The following is a 14,869-nucleotide window of genomic DNA, read 5'->3' on the forward strand; positions in this document are numbered from 1 at the left end:
TCTTCAGAAAAATTTTCTGAAGAAGGGTCTAGGCCCGAAACGTCAGCCTTCCTGCTCCTCTGATGCTGCTTGGCCTGCTGTGTTCATCCAGCTCTACACCTTGTTATCTCAGATTCTCCAGCATCTGCAGTTCCTACTATCTCATCAGTTTTCTATTTTTTTTTCAGAAGCCAGTGATGTTCGAGCGTGGTATGCCGACTGTATACAGGCAGGCTCTGAGCGTTGGGACATGGTGCATGCCAGCTCCTTAAAACACCACCTGAATCAAACTGACACTTATGACCCATTCTGTATCTCCTTGCCACTATCTGGACCAATTTTGCATACCCTTCAGTCCTCCTCTTATCTAACATCACTTTAGAAGCCTCTGTGCTATTTGCCTCAACTAACACATGTGGCATCATATTCTGACCACTAACTGGGAAAGAAGTTTGTCCTGAATTACATCTTATATTTATGGTGATTATCTTCTATTTACAGCCCCTAGCTTTGGAGGCTACACACACAAGAAAAAACACACACAAAAATGGAAACATCTCCGCCTCTACCTCATTAATTCCCTTAATCCAGCACTTATTAGATTGTTAGGTCTCAAAATGGCTCTCACGTTTACGCGGAGGGAAATATTTTCCCGATCTTTCTCTACATTGCCAGCTTCATCCCTGTACCTCTTTGATGGTCCATGTCCAGGTGATTCTTATCCTCTTTCATTGCGAGATGGGCATGAACTCCGAGGGCACTGGACAGGGTCAGGAGCCCCGAGCCACCGCTGATGGAAGGGATTCCTGCAGCCTGCAGTCCTGATGGGTGTGGAGTTAACGGAATCGGGGGTGCGTGGTGAGACAGGTGCTGGAGCTGCTGCTGCTGTAAGTGAGGATTCTTATGTGAATAAAAAAATTGGTAGAATTTACACAAGAGGCAGTGAATCAACATCAATGACAAAACTCTGCTCAATTTTGGGTAAGGGGCTAGGCTACTGAATAGGCTAACATTAAGAAGCGTATTTAAATAGCTCCTTTCACTATGACAGGACTTCATCAAGTGTAGGACTGTCAGAAATGTGTTAGTAAACTGCACACAAATGGATCTCACAAGCAGTAATAAAATAAATGGCGACATAATCTCTTAATGAGGGGGGGATCTCATGGAAATCCATAAAATTCTAACAGGCCTAGACAGGGTAAACACAGGAAGGATGTTCCCGATAACTGGGAGCACAGAACCAAGTTTCACAGTCTAAGGATATAGGATAGGCCATTTAGAACTGAGATGAGGAGAAATTTCTTCACCCAGAGCATGGGTGAGCCTGTGGAATTTCCTGCCACCGAAAATAGTTGAGGTAAACACTGTAAGTTTCCAACAAGGAGTTACATATAATTCTTAAGAATAATGGGATCAAAGGGTCTGGGGTGAAAGCAGGAACAGGGGACACAGTTGGATGATCAGTTGTGATCATATTGAATGGCACAGCAGACTTGAAGGGCTGAATGGCCTACTCCTGCTACTGTTCTCTGTGTTTTTGTGATACCAATTGAGGTGTAAATTTTAGCCAGCAAATCAGGGAAAACTCTGCTGCCATTTGTCAAACAGTGCCATGGTGCCTTTTATCCCCACCTCAGAGGGCAGGTGATTAATGTCTGTAGCAGTGCAGCAGTCCCTCATTACTGTGCTGGATGCACTGCTCAACTCTCTGGAGTGGAGGCCCTGCTGGCTCAGAGGAGAACATACTACCTCTGACCCAAGGATGACTCTAATATGTTAAAAACAGCAGTGAAACAGCTCGCACTGGTATGTTTATCTCATCACCTCGACAGCCTTTGCAAGAATTAGGCCTATCCACTCAATTTCCCAACCCAATTACACACCCCTTTGAAAGGGAACAGAAAATGTTTAAGAAAGTAATTGTGCTTCCTCCCACATTGTATTAAAATACAGTATTTTGTTCCCTCGCTGTTTCTACTTAATAATAAAAATAATCTTTATAGGCCTACAATTACCCACTGGGCCAGGGAAAGGGGAAGACCGAAGATGTTACAGCAACTAACTTTCAATTCTGACACTAGTCAAAAGGGGAGGCAAGGGCCTAGTGGTATTATCGCTAGTCTATTAATCCAGAAACTCAACTAATGTTCTGGGGATCCAGGTTCAAATCCTGCCACGGTAGATGTTGGAATTTAAATTCAATAAAGAATCTGGTATTGAGGGTCTAACGATGACCATGAAACTATTGCCGGTTATTAGAAATGTTCATTAATGTCCTTTAGGAAAGAAATCTTACCTGGTCGGGTCTTCATATGACTCCAGACCAACACCACAGAAATGTCATTCATTCTAACTGCCCTCTGGGCAAGTAGAGATGGACAATAAATGTTGGCCTAGTCACATCCTCTAAATAAATAATAAAAACCCCTTACGCAAAAGCAAATGTGAGTGGACTTGGGAAAAGGGCATGACCAAGAGCAGCCATGTTGCTTGCTGTGGTTAAATAGTCTGTGGTGATCACTGGATAGGCTCAACAGGTTTATAATGGACACTTGTAATTGTATTGGTCATGGTGGCAGAGGGGTAGGTAAAGTCAGGAAACATGCTCTTCCCTCTGCACCATCACATTGAGGGTCTGCTCTCGTCAAACACAAATGGGAAAGAAATCAGAGGGAAAGGGAGGAAACCCTCTGCTGAAGCAACAACACAGAGGACGGGGCTTGTGCTGGGTGCTCTCCATTGGTTGTTATGGCAACTTCTGTGCAGCCTTCTGTGCAAAAGTGACACTACAACAAGCAAGTGAGCAACAGCGTTGGTTATAGGTTCAGTTGACTAGTTCACAAACGGCTACAAGATGAAAGGGTGTTTTATTAGACTACTAAAAAATTCAGCTTTGAAATGGGATCAGAGCATTCTCCTGCGCTCAAGACAACATGAGAATATCACTGAGACTGTGACACATGCAATGAATTTTATGGGAAATTACTCAAGAGATGTGTCGGAACATAGATAACTCAATCGGGCTTTACTGAATTATCTTTCATTAATACTTTGGATAAAAATAATTCAGTTGAAATATCTTATTAAACTTGTCCAGCTACTTAGTACCAGAATGATGTAGCAATTGTAATGAGGTCAGCCAGGTGGATCTCCTAGAATATGACTTCCCTGATTGGGGCTGTTAATCTGGTCCCATCAGGGAGCCCTGGCTGACAGATATAAACAGGAGTGTCACTGTTCACTCTGAGAGCTGGCTCTGAGGGAGCTCGACCCGTGTCAAGTCCTACACACGTGCAAATAAAGGGTGACTTGGTGACAGGATACTGGCCTCTGTGGAGTTATTTTAAATGGAATGGTACTGAAAGTCACCAGATTTTTTTGGGACAGGTTTTACGGAACCAAAACAGCTAGATGGTCAGCCATGATCTAACTGAAAAGCAAAATGAATTGCAGCTTAGACCCTGTCCTCCTGTTCCTCTCAGTGCTCAATGCCTCTGATTTAAAATTCTCAACCGTGTGTTCAAAGTCTTCCACAACCTTACCTCTCCTGTCATTGCTACCCTCCAAACAGCCCGACAACGCTCTGAGAACTTTGCATCCCTCTAATTCTGACCACTTATGCAATCAGCTGTCCAACTGGTGGCTGTGCCTTCAGCTGTCTCTGCCCTATACTCTGTATTCCCACGGTTTAAACCTTCCCTCATGCCTACCTCTGTCACTCTTCTTTGAAGAAGCTTTTTAGTATCTACCTCAGGGACGAACCCTCTCCAATAGCGCCTCTTTTGGCTCAGTGCCAATGTTTATCTGATTTCTCTTCTGGGAAGGACATAGGGATGTTTCCCAACATTAAAGCTGCTACATAAATGCAGGTTGTTATTGCTGGTATACTATCAGTACTGATCTTGAACTTCAACGACTATTGGCAATCAAGCAGCATAAGCAATTGTGTCTGCTCCCACACACGGCACACTCAAATCTCCAGCAACTTTTGGAGTCTGTCCAATGGAAATGTGAACTCAGTACACAGACTCAATAAACTCAAAGGAGCAATCAGATAGACAAAACCAGCCCTTGGTTACCGCTGGCTGCAAACTTGCATTGTCAGCATTACTGGATGGTTTGTAGAACCACGCAGTGAGGAAATGGGATATCTGATGCGAACCTTAGCCCCATGGACCAGGAGGGTCCCAACTTTGCTCTTCAGGCCTCAGCTCAGAGGCTAGCTTCAGTCACAGACAGTAGCAGAGGGAATGCTTTGATTGGTTCAGAGACTCTGTTGTTGGGCACCTGGGGTTAGCTGGGGGCAGAGTGCATGAAAAATTAATTTTCCTGTTCTTAATAAGGGGTAAACAGGAATGTCAAGTTGTGACCATCATCAGATCAGAAGGTTCTTACTGAATGGTACTGAACGAAGGGCTGAATGGCTGACACCTACTCCTAATTTGCCCGTTTGATATCTAAAGAAGCATACAATGATGTTACCTGAGTACAGAATCAAACGGGACGCTGCCCCATATCACCTATTCCCCAATCAGGCCATTCAGCCCATTGTGCCTGCACCAGCCCTCCAAACAAACATCATGACTTAGAGCCATTCTCCCACCCTTTCCCTATAACCCTACTCAGTATGTTGACTTATATAATTATCTAGTGCCCTCTAGAATGTCTTGAGTGAACCTGACTCCATCACAGACATTCCTGAACCAAACCACTTGCTGTGTGAAAACAAACTTTCTCGCATTGCATTTTATTTTTTGGCAAATCACTATAAATCTGTGTCCCCTTGTTCTTGTCCTTTTGTAAGCAGGTGTGGTCTGTCCCCTGCATACTCTGTCCAGACCTCTCAAAACCTCAACCAAAACTTCTCTTGACCTTTTCCTCTCCAAACAGGTCAAGAAGTAAAACAAATCATCTTGTTTCTCTTGTGCAAAATATCAGGGGTCATCAGTGACTGCAGGACCTTGTCCCAAGACAGGAGCATCACTTTCAAGAGTGTGATGTTTTGTCCCCAATCTTGTCTGTTTTATAAAGTGAATAAGTCAAGCAAACAAAAATTGACTTAATCAGTTGCAGACACAAGTCAATCCCAGTACAGACACAGAGACGAACATTAACAGCTGCTGGAGGACCATTAACTCGGTGAAAGATGCTCTTTGGCCTGGCAAGACTTATTGGTTTTGCAATCACAGAGCTGTCCTCGATCTAGTGTTAGAGACTTGACGCACACAAGCTCCAGGAATAATCACTGACGGTCGCATTTAAGTTGCAATACTTCACTGGGGACAGGCCCACCCAGTATATATAAGGCCCACTAGCTAACTTACCCCTAAAATCTGGAAACCATGTAAAAACCTCTCAATCTATATATTTGACATGAAATGTATTCTGTAAATATAACAAGTAATTGTAAGTTCAATGAAGAATCTCAGGAGTGTTGCATACTGTATTAACAGAACATGGGTTGTACTCCACTTGTAATAAAGTTTTGAAAATATTATGAATGTTTGTGGACAAAAATTGACACCAAAGCTCGATTAACATTTAGGGTGCAAACGCAGCTCCTTCTCATATTAACCTGCTTGTAGCAGGTGGGCACTTACCCCGATGATGGCATTCAGTTCGGCCATGGTGACTTGCTTGGCACGCTCTATTGCCTGCACTACTTGTTGCTGATGCTGTCAATGAATCAGAGAGAGGGTTCAGTAAGTCAAAAGACACTTTTAAGAAATGGATTTCAAGGGAATAATGTTTTTTTCTTCACTTCTACTGCTACAAACACGCACATTTTCGTCTCACGGCAACCCTGCAAGCTTAAAAAAAAACGAAAGAACAGCGTATGCTGGAAATCAGAGACAAAATCAGAAATTACTGCAAAAACTCAGCAGGTCTGACAGCATGTGTGGAAAGAAATCAGAGTTATTGTTTCTGATCCAGTGACCCTTTTTCAGAACTTTAAAACGGAGTAACTTCATCAACAACAGCTTTATTTAATTTTATTATCCATTATTTATATCGCCTTTTATGTCAAATAATACTCAAAAGTGGTTCACTATACCATTATTGGACAAAATGTGATAGCCAGGCACATAACAAGATATTAGGGGGAGGCAATAGCCTAGTGGTATTATCGCTGGACTGTTAATCCAGAGACCCAGATACTGTTCTGGGGACCCAAAATATTTGGAATTGACAGTTTAATGATAACAATGAATTCATTGTCGATTGTCAGAAAAAACCCATCTGGTTCACTAATGTCCTTTAGGGAAGGAAACTGCCATCCTTACCCGGTCTGGCCTACATGTGGCTCCAGACCCACAGCGATGTGGCTGACTCTGAACTGCCCTCTGGGCAATTAGGGATGGGCAATAAATGCTACCTAGCCAGCAACGCCCTCATCCCATGAAAGAATAAAAGAATTAGGTCAGATGACTGATAGCTTGGTCAAAAGTTTTTAAAGAATGTCCTGAAGGAGAAGACTGAGGTAGAGAGGTTTAAACAAAGTTATCTGGAATTTAAGGTCCAGGCAATTGGACACAAGATCTCCAACAGAGCATTGATTGAAACTACAGATACATAAGAGTGCCAAGGGTTGAGGAGCTGGAGGTGATTACTGAGCTAGGGAGGAATGAGGCAAGGGAGGGATCTGAAAATACAAATCGAAATTATAAAATCAAAAATGAAAATCAAATTAATCAGTTCTTCCTTAAGTCGTATCTATCTGCGCACCACGTTTCGCTGAAATCCATCCAATGGTTTCAGAGTTATCTTGTTCACACAGAGAATAGCAAACATTGACAAAAACAATGGCTCTGCCCACCTTCATTGACACAAGTAGCATTGGGTTTTCCATTAAAGTTGGAGATGATGAGAAGTTTCTGCTCTTAGAGTTGTTAATCTTTAGCAGTGTTTATGCCAGAGAGCAATGGAGGCTGGGTAATTGAATGTATGCAAGGGTTTACTGGCCAGGAGCCATAGTAGGTCAGCGAGCACAGGGTGAGAGGTGAAAGGGATTAGGATTTTGGGTGACCATGAGTCTACTGAAAGGAGAATGTAGGACACCAGCCTGGAGAGTGTTGGAAGGGTCAAACCTAAGGGTAATGATGGCAATGAGAAGCGTTTCAGATGAGCTGAGTCAGTGCGAGATGAGGTTGTTACAGATGTAGGAAGGCAGTCTGAACAACTGTGTGAAAAATGGTCATGTGCATTGACCTGGACAAGGAAACTGACCTTCTTGCCCCCACACTGCCCTGGGAGCTGGCAAACAACTATGCACAGGTTTCCTTGTAATGCTTCCCCCACCTCAAGACACTGCCCACCACTGGGCTGATGCCAGCAGTCATCACATAAAGCTAATGGGCATTAATTGGGCAACCAAGAGTCTGAATTGGCAGCAGTCCAGGGGCCTCCTCACCACAGATTTAATCAGATTGGAGATGGGAGGGTAGTAGGGTCCTGAACCAAAACCTTGCTGTCTGATTAAATCTCACCCTCCCACATCAAACATGGCACAGAGAATTGCAGAAGACACTGCCCTTAAGGTTGGAAAGCGTTGGAGAAATGCTGAGGATGAGACTGCTGGCTATTTGAGTCGAATACTGAGACAATGGGGGTCAGAGTTTATCCAGATGGGGCCTCAGGAAAATCCAGGCTAGAATATGTTACACACATGTCATGGGGATCTTAGCATCAGTGGGCATGAAGTAAAAAGTCAAGGAGGGCAAAGCTGGGGAGGTAGAATTGGAAATCTGATTGCTGAACAGGACATACAGTGTGAAGTGCATTACGCAAATTAAGTTACGAAGAATCCCAGTTTACCAGGAATTTCCTTCGCAGCGTGGAACCTTTTCAGATGAGTGTCAGCAGTTTTGACAAGTGACTTGTGTGAGATTCAGCAGATTCTGAAACCCTGTGCAAGTGGAGTCGAAGCTAAAGGGGTCTAACTGTCTTGTACACTCACACAGCTGAGACTGGGACCTCTCTTGCATCAAGTATTAACAGGTCATATCCACATAGGGTTCCTAGTTTACAGCAACTGCTAATTCTATTTTTATTGCATATACTTCCTTGGATTTTTTTACTGGCACTTTGGAATGATAATGTATGATTCTACTCGCTTTTTCTATAAACCTGCAGATTAGCGGACTGCATATGAGACACCTCTGTTACGCACTACTGTCTTTTCTCCACTCAATCAACAACTGTATCAAAGGCTTTTATTGACTTCAGTCTTTTGCATCCATTCAGTTTTCATGAGTTTGAGAGTCAGAGTTTTACAGCAAGGAAACAGACCCTTTGGACAACTTGTCTAAGCCGACTAGATATCCTAAATTAATCCAGTCCCAATTTGCCAGCATTTGGCTTACCTCTGTCTAAACCCTTCCTATTCACGTACCCATCTGGACGATTGTCCAAAAGTTTTAAAAATTTTCACCTAGAGCACTAATTAGGAAAATAGGTTGCTGTGTCCTGTAATGTGAAATGATTGTTGCTTATCACCTTGAAGTCAGATATTGTAAGTAACATTCGCACCACACAAATAACAGGCAAAAACCATCTCCAATAAGAGACAAACTAACCATTACCCCGTGACATGCAATGGTATTACCATCACTGAAATCCCCGCTCTTGACATCTTGGGAGTTATCATTGACTAGAAACCCAACTGGACTCACAATATAAACAGAATGGCTACAACAGCAGGTCAGAGGCTAGGAATACTGCAGCGAGTAACTCACCTCCTGACTCCCCAAAGCCTGTCCACAACCTACAAAGCACAAGTCAGAGGAGTGTGAGGAAATACTTCCCACTTGCCTGGGTGGGCACAGCTCCAACAACATGTTTTAGCTGAGACTGCTTACCTTCTGAGTGCATGCAAAAGATCCTACAGAACTACTGAGCGTGGGAATTTTCACATAGTCTTGGCCAACACTTATCCCTAAAACTACTGGGTCAGTTGGTGCTGCTCTCACCCATGAGTTGCCAGCTTCAAGTTCCACCTCAGGACTTGAGCATAGAAACCAAGGGCTGAACACAACAGTGAGTTCAGTACGAAGGCACTGATGCACTGTGTGATGTGCTGTCTTTAGGACAAGTCACTGAACCGAGGTCCCATCTGCCTGACCCGGGTGGATGTAAAAAATCTTAGGCTCCTCGTTGAAGAAGATTCAGATTCAAATATTGCCACTTGTACCTAGGTACAGTGAAAAGGGGATAATGTTGCCATGTCCAGCGCCATCTTGGATTACAGCATAAATTACGGAATAAATTGTATAAATGGTAAAATACTGAATACATTAATATTAAATTGATATCACTGAAACTGAAACAGCTTCAAAAGTTTGTCTTTCCCTCTTCGTAGACTTCAGTCTTCTCCAGGCGCCTCCTCTGACATTGTCCCTGGGTCCTGGCAATGTGCTCCTTTTCTGCTGTCGCTGGTGCCGCCAAGTCCACCACATCCGAGCTGGAGATGGTCACGCTCCTCTGTTGAGGGACATCGACCAAGAGGTCCTGGCTCCGAGTCAACAGACAGCGTCCTGGGTCGTCTTCCGATGCCTCCACCCATGATGGAGAGGGGATGGAGATACACGGGGACACGGCCTCCTGCAGAAGGACATCAGGAGGAGGCCCCAGGGCAAGCAAAACAAAAAACAAACACGTTACCGAGCTGGAAAGACAGTGATGAAGCCGTGTGGATGCAGCAGAACCCGCTACACGAGCCCTGTGCTCAGGAGCTGAATGCTGTTGACCACCACCATCTTGGATCAAAGAGGAGAGGAGTTACCTCGAGTGGATAGCAAGAGCTGCAGATGATGGGCTCAGGTTCAATACAGTGTGGAGAGGGAAGGACACAGCAGGCCAGGCAGAAGAAGACAAAAGTCAATGGTCTGGACCCTTCCCCAGTCTTGAAGAAGGGTGTAAATCTGAAATGTCGACTTTCCTGCTCCTCCGTGTTCCTCCAGTTACCTCTAGTACCCTGGCTAATATTTTTCCCCTCAATCAAGACCATTAAAAATGGTGTATCCGCTCAGGTTTGCAGTGTTGTGCAAGTTTGCTGTGTGTTATATTACAGCAGCGACTTTGCATCAAAAGTACTACATTGACTGTAAAGAGCTTTAAGATAACTGGTGGTCAGGAAAAGCCTGTAAACATACGAGTCTCTTGTTTTAACAAACACATAAGAAGTATTGGCCTAGAGCTTCAGTCCTCTTTGGAATGGCAACACATTGAAGAGTGAGGCCCAAACACGATTGATTGATTGATTGATTGATTTTATTGTCACATGTTTCAAAATACTGTGAAAAGCTTTGTTTATGACTGATACAGCCATTCACAGCAAGCAAAGGATGTACAGATCAAAAAGACCTAGAGGCATACAGGTTACGTTACAGGTTACATTATTTGAGGCTGGAGTCCATTCAACAGTCTGATAACGGCCAGGAAGAAGCTGTTCCTGAAGCTGCTGGTGCGTGTGCTCAGGCTTCTGTACTTTCTGCCTGATGGAAGAGGCTGTAGGAGATAGTTACCAGGGTGCAATGGGTCTTTGATGATGTTGGCAGCCTTTCCGCAGCAGCGAGCTGTGTAAATAGAGTCTGTGGATGGAAGGTTGGCTTCCGTGATGGTCTGGGCTGTGCATACCACCTTCTGTAGTTTCTTACGGTCCTGGGCAGAGCAGTTGCCATACCAGGCCGTTATGCACCCAGACAGTATGCTTTCAATGGTGCACCTGTAGAAGTTGGTGAGGGACCTTATGGACATACCAAATTTCCTGAGCTGCCTGAGGAAGATGAGGCGCTGTTGTGCATTGTTGACTGTTGCATCTACGTGGGAAGTCCAGGACAGGTCGTAGGTTATCATCACTCCGAGGAACTTGACGCTCTCCACCCTCTCAACTTCAGTGCCATTGATGTTGATGGGGGCGTGTTCTCCTCCTTTCGTTCTGAAGTCAATGATCAGTTCTTTAGTTTTGCCGACATTGAGAGAGAGGTTATTCTCATTGCACCACGTCACCGAGCCCTCTATCTCCCCTCTGTATTTTGACTCGTCGTTGTTAGATATCCGTCCCACTACAGTGGTTGTCGTCAGCGAACTTGCCGATGGCGTTCATTCAGAATTTGGCAACACGGTCATGAGTGTACAGGGAGTACAGTAGGAGGCTGAGGACACATCCTTGGGGGGCTCCAGTGTTGAGTGCTATTGTGGAGGAGATGCAGTTACATATCCTCACTGATTGCGGCCTATGGGTCAGAAAGCTGAGGATCCAGTTGCAGAGGGTGGAGCCAAGACCAAGGTCACAGAGTTTAGAGATCAGTCTGGAGGGGATAATGGTGTTGAAGGCTGAGCTGTAGTCAATGAGCAGGACATGCCCCCGTTATTGGGCCGTTCAGAAAATGGGTGTTACATAGACAAAATTCCAATGTATTACCAGCTCATTTATTTCATTGCTGTTTGCGGGAGCTGCACACAAACTGACTGCTGTGTTTTCAATAATCCAATCGAGTTTATGCTTTGATGTCCTGGAGTTGTTGAAGGCACTAACTGTTCTTTCCTCATTCATTCACATTTAGAAATTGTTTGCATCCCTGGTGGAATTCTAAGCATTCGCTACAATACTATTCTCGGAGTTGTCTCAACTTTCCCAGTGTTAGACTGGGGACAAGAGCATGCTGCAGTCTTGAGTGTTATTGACTTATCAAACTCTAGACAGTAACACCCTTGTCCAAGGACTCGGGGAGATTTCACTGATACCATTACTCACAGAGCTCCTCAGCTGAAGTCAGGACTTAGAATGCATCTCTCTCTACACTTAGACATAAAAATATGGGGTGCTTCCTCAGTAAAGCTTGACTTTGATAAAATAACATCAATCAAACTAACCCACTTAGAGCAACAAGGTCCAAGTGGGTAAAGGAAATATGACCCTGAACTGGCCAATCTTGTATTCCCCAAAGTTTGTTCTGCACACGGAGCAGTCTCTCTCAGTGTGTCTGTCACAAATAGATATACAATTTATACTCCAGTTTCCTCCATTTGTTGACATAAGCAGCATTTTTTCTTCCCTCTGCATATCATGCCCTGTAAATTCAAGCATTATGTCCAGCTACGATCACTAGGACACAGGGGAAATACTACTGGCATTCAATGTGGCACAGGGAAAAGCCAAGAGTAGCTTCCAAATATCAAAAAACTCAATTTCAAAGGAGACTGGAGAAAATGAGAATGTTTTGACTTGAAAGGAGTCAAATGAGAGTCACAGTTTACTTTTGTCTGGTTAATAGCAAAGGACACAACAGTTACTAACTGCAGCCCTGAGTTTGCTAAGGGAAAACTGGCCATAGTGTCTATGCCTGCTCATTATCCAGCCATTCCTGCTTGTTGTGATATGTCACCTGGTTAAGTGTACCTCGAAGAGAGACGCCCATGACATCATCGCTGCATCATAGCAAGTGACCTGAGGGTCTCAGACTCCATCTTACCATCGGCTGACTTGAAGCATGCAGCTCTGTGTGACTGAATAACCTCATGTTAGGCCAGCCAGGCAAGACTGGGAATGTAGTGTTCATAATAATCGCTAGATATAATTAATGTTTGTGGTCTCTGAGCTGGCGACACCCATGTCCCATGAGCAAATAAAAAATGTCAGAGGTACAGAAGATATTGAAATGATATAAGTAGAAAATTTACTTTGAGAATGACCAGGCTTATTAATAATAATACAGCAAAAAAAAAGCAATTGGGAGATTTGTTTTTGCAAGATAGAACTAAGACGGACTTAGTGGCCTTCTTTATCGGTATTGCTCTGGTGATGTTGCGACTGCATTGACAAATTGTCCCACCTCAGTGATTACAGAGTGGGTAAAACACCGGCTGTCTCAATTTTATTAAATATTTATGTCATAATAACAAAAAAGATCAATAAATTTGTCAAAGCAAAATTAACTCATGCAAAATCCCCCTGTGTATTCCACCCAATATGGGCTACACCTTGAGTGGCGTCAGGAGCTTTATTGCTGGCTTCTTATTCTTCACAATGTCAGTCAATGGGATGTCATACAAACTCCCCCACTTCCTCCTGTGCAGGAAGCCTGAATGCACATTTCTTGTCGTGCTTTTAAGAATTCCGACAGTGCGGAAACAGACCACTCAGCCCAACAAGTCCACACTCACCCGCTGAAGAGCATCCTACCCAGACCCATTCCCCGACCCTGCATTTCCCATGGCTGACACACCTAACCTACACATCCCTGGGCACTACAGAGCAATTCAGCTTGGCCAATCCACCTAACTTGGATTGGACACCTTTGGACTGTGGGAGGAAGCAGATTAAAAAGATGCTCCTTTGTGTATTTTGTTCACAGGTTTACTAATTGACATCCGTGCATAAACAAATGTGCCCACATATATCCACATTCAATAAAGCACTTAAAACACAGAATGCTGGATAGCAATCAATAACTAGGAACACAAACAGAATAGGCTAGAAAGGCTCAGCGGGTAAGGCAGTATCGAGAGAGAAATTAGTTTAGGTCCTGAGGAAGGGTATGAACACCTAAAATGATCCACTTCTATTTCCCCACAATGTTACCTGTCCAGGAAGTATATCCAGCCTCCACTGAGTATCTTTTCATTTAGTCAGTGGCTAGAATTTTAGACACAGCTTTAAAATTAGAGGTCACCCTTTGAGGACCCTTTGTGATTAGAATAGTTAGTTAGTTGTTTTAAGGTTGAGGTGGGGGGGTCATTAAATATTTTTAAGGTGGAGGTGGGGAATCATTAAATATTTTTAAGGTGGAGGTGGGGAATCATTAATTATTTTAAAGGCGGAGGTAGGAGAGGCCATTAAATATTTTTAAGGTGGAGGTGGGAGGGGTGGCATTTACTATTTTTAAGGTGGAGGTGGGGTATTCATTAAATATTTTTAAGGTGGAAGTAGAGAGTGCCTTTAGATATTTTTAAGGTGGAGGTGGGGTATTCATTAAATATTTTTAAGGTGGAGGTGGGGGGGGGTCATTAAATCTTTTTAAGGTGGAGATAGATAGCCTTTGATTCCCTTACCTACGAAGAATCTATCAGAGGTAGATGGAATACAGAGTTCAGAACACAAACAGATAAACCAGGATCTGACTGAACAGTTGAGCAGGCTGGAAGGGCCACTGGTCTGCTTTTAATTCATGGATATATTCATCCGATTTTACATTGTCGTCTCGAGGTGCCACAAAGCTGCCCTTTACAGGGAGGTGGGTAGAAATGAGAAAATCAAGCTAGCAACCAGTAAATGAACTGGATTTCTCCAGATGCATTTTTATATCAGTGAACAAGGTTGCAAGGCTCTCAATGTTTGTATTATCATCAAATTCCTAAGGTCAACAACCTGCATTTTTACAGCAGCTTATATCAAACACAGCTTGACACTGCACTAGGTAAGGAGTTATCGGGGCTCCACGCTTACTAACATAAGCACAGTATTGTAGATGCTGGAGAGCAGAAATAAAATCAAAAATGCTGGAGAAACTCAGCCAATCTAATAGCATGTGTAGACACAGAAGCAGAGTTAATGTTTTGAGTCTGATATGACTCTTCAAGCCAAAGAATGAAGAAGTTTTAATTCAGGAGCCAACAGAATTTCTCAGATGTTGTATTTTAAGGAGCATTTGACAGAAGGAGAGGGGCTCAAAGGGGTTCAGGGAGACAATTCTACACATTAGGGCCTGTCTGAAGGCACAACCATTAACGAAGGAGCCTGTTCAAAGCCAGAGACATGTATTTGAACAACAATAGGTCATTCAGCACCCTCAAACCTGCTCTGCCATTCAATTAGATGATGACTAATCTACACCCTATTTCCAGTTACCTGCCTTGGCTACATTACCTCTAAAATGCCTTAGCTCTT

At 43.6% G+C, this 14,869-nt stretch overlaps 1 protein-coding gene across 1 annotated transcript in view; it reads right to left on the minus strand.

The window, feature by feature from the left end:
- Positions 1 to 642: 642 nt before the first annotated feature.
- LOC109921851 (transducin-like enhancer protein 4) overlaps positions 643 to 14,869 on the minus strand; it is a 104,868-nt gene continuing 90,641 nt past the window's right edge. Inside the window, exons 6-7 of the mRNA XM_048613926.1 lie at positions 5,583 to 5,657; positions 643 to 879 (exon numbers count right to left, since the gene is read on the minus strand). Coding sequence (XP_048469883.1) covers positions 643 to 879; positions 5,583 to 5,657 — 312 coding nt within the window. The remainder of the gene's footprint in view (positions 880 to 5,582; positions 5,658 to 14,869) is intronic.

Source organism: Rhincodon typus, chromosome 29, assembly GCF_021869965.1.
Source record: "Rhincodon typus isolate 14 chromosome 29, sRhiTyp1.1, whole genome shotgun sequence".
Taxonomy (NCBI): domain Eukaryota; kingdom Metazoa; phylum Chordata; class Chondrichthyes; order Orectolobiformes; family Rhincodontidae; genus Rhincodon; species Rhincodon typus.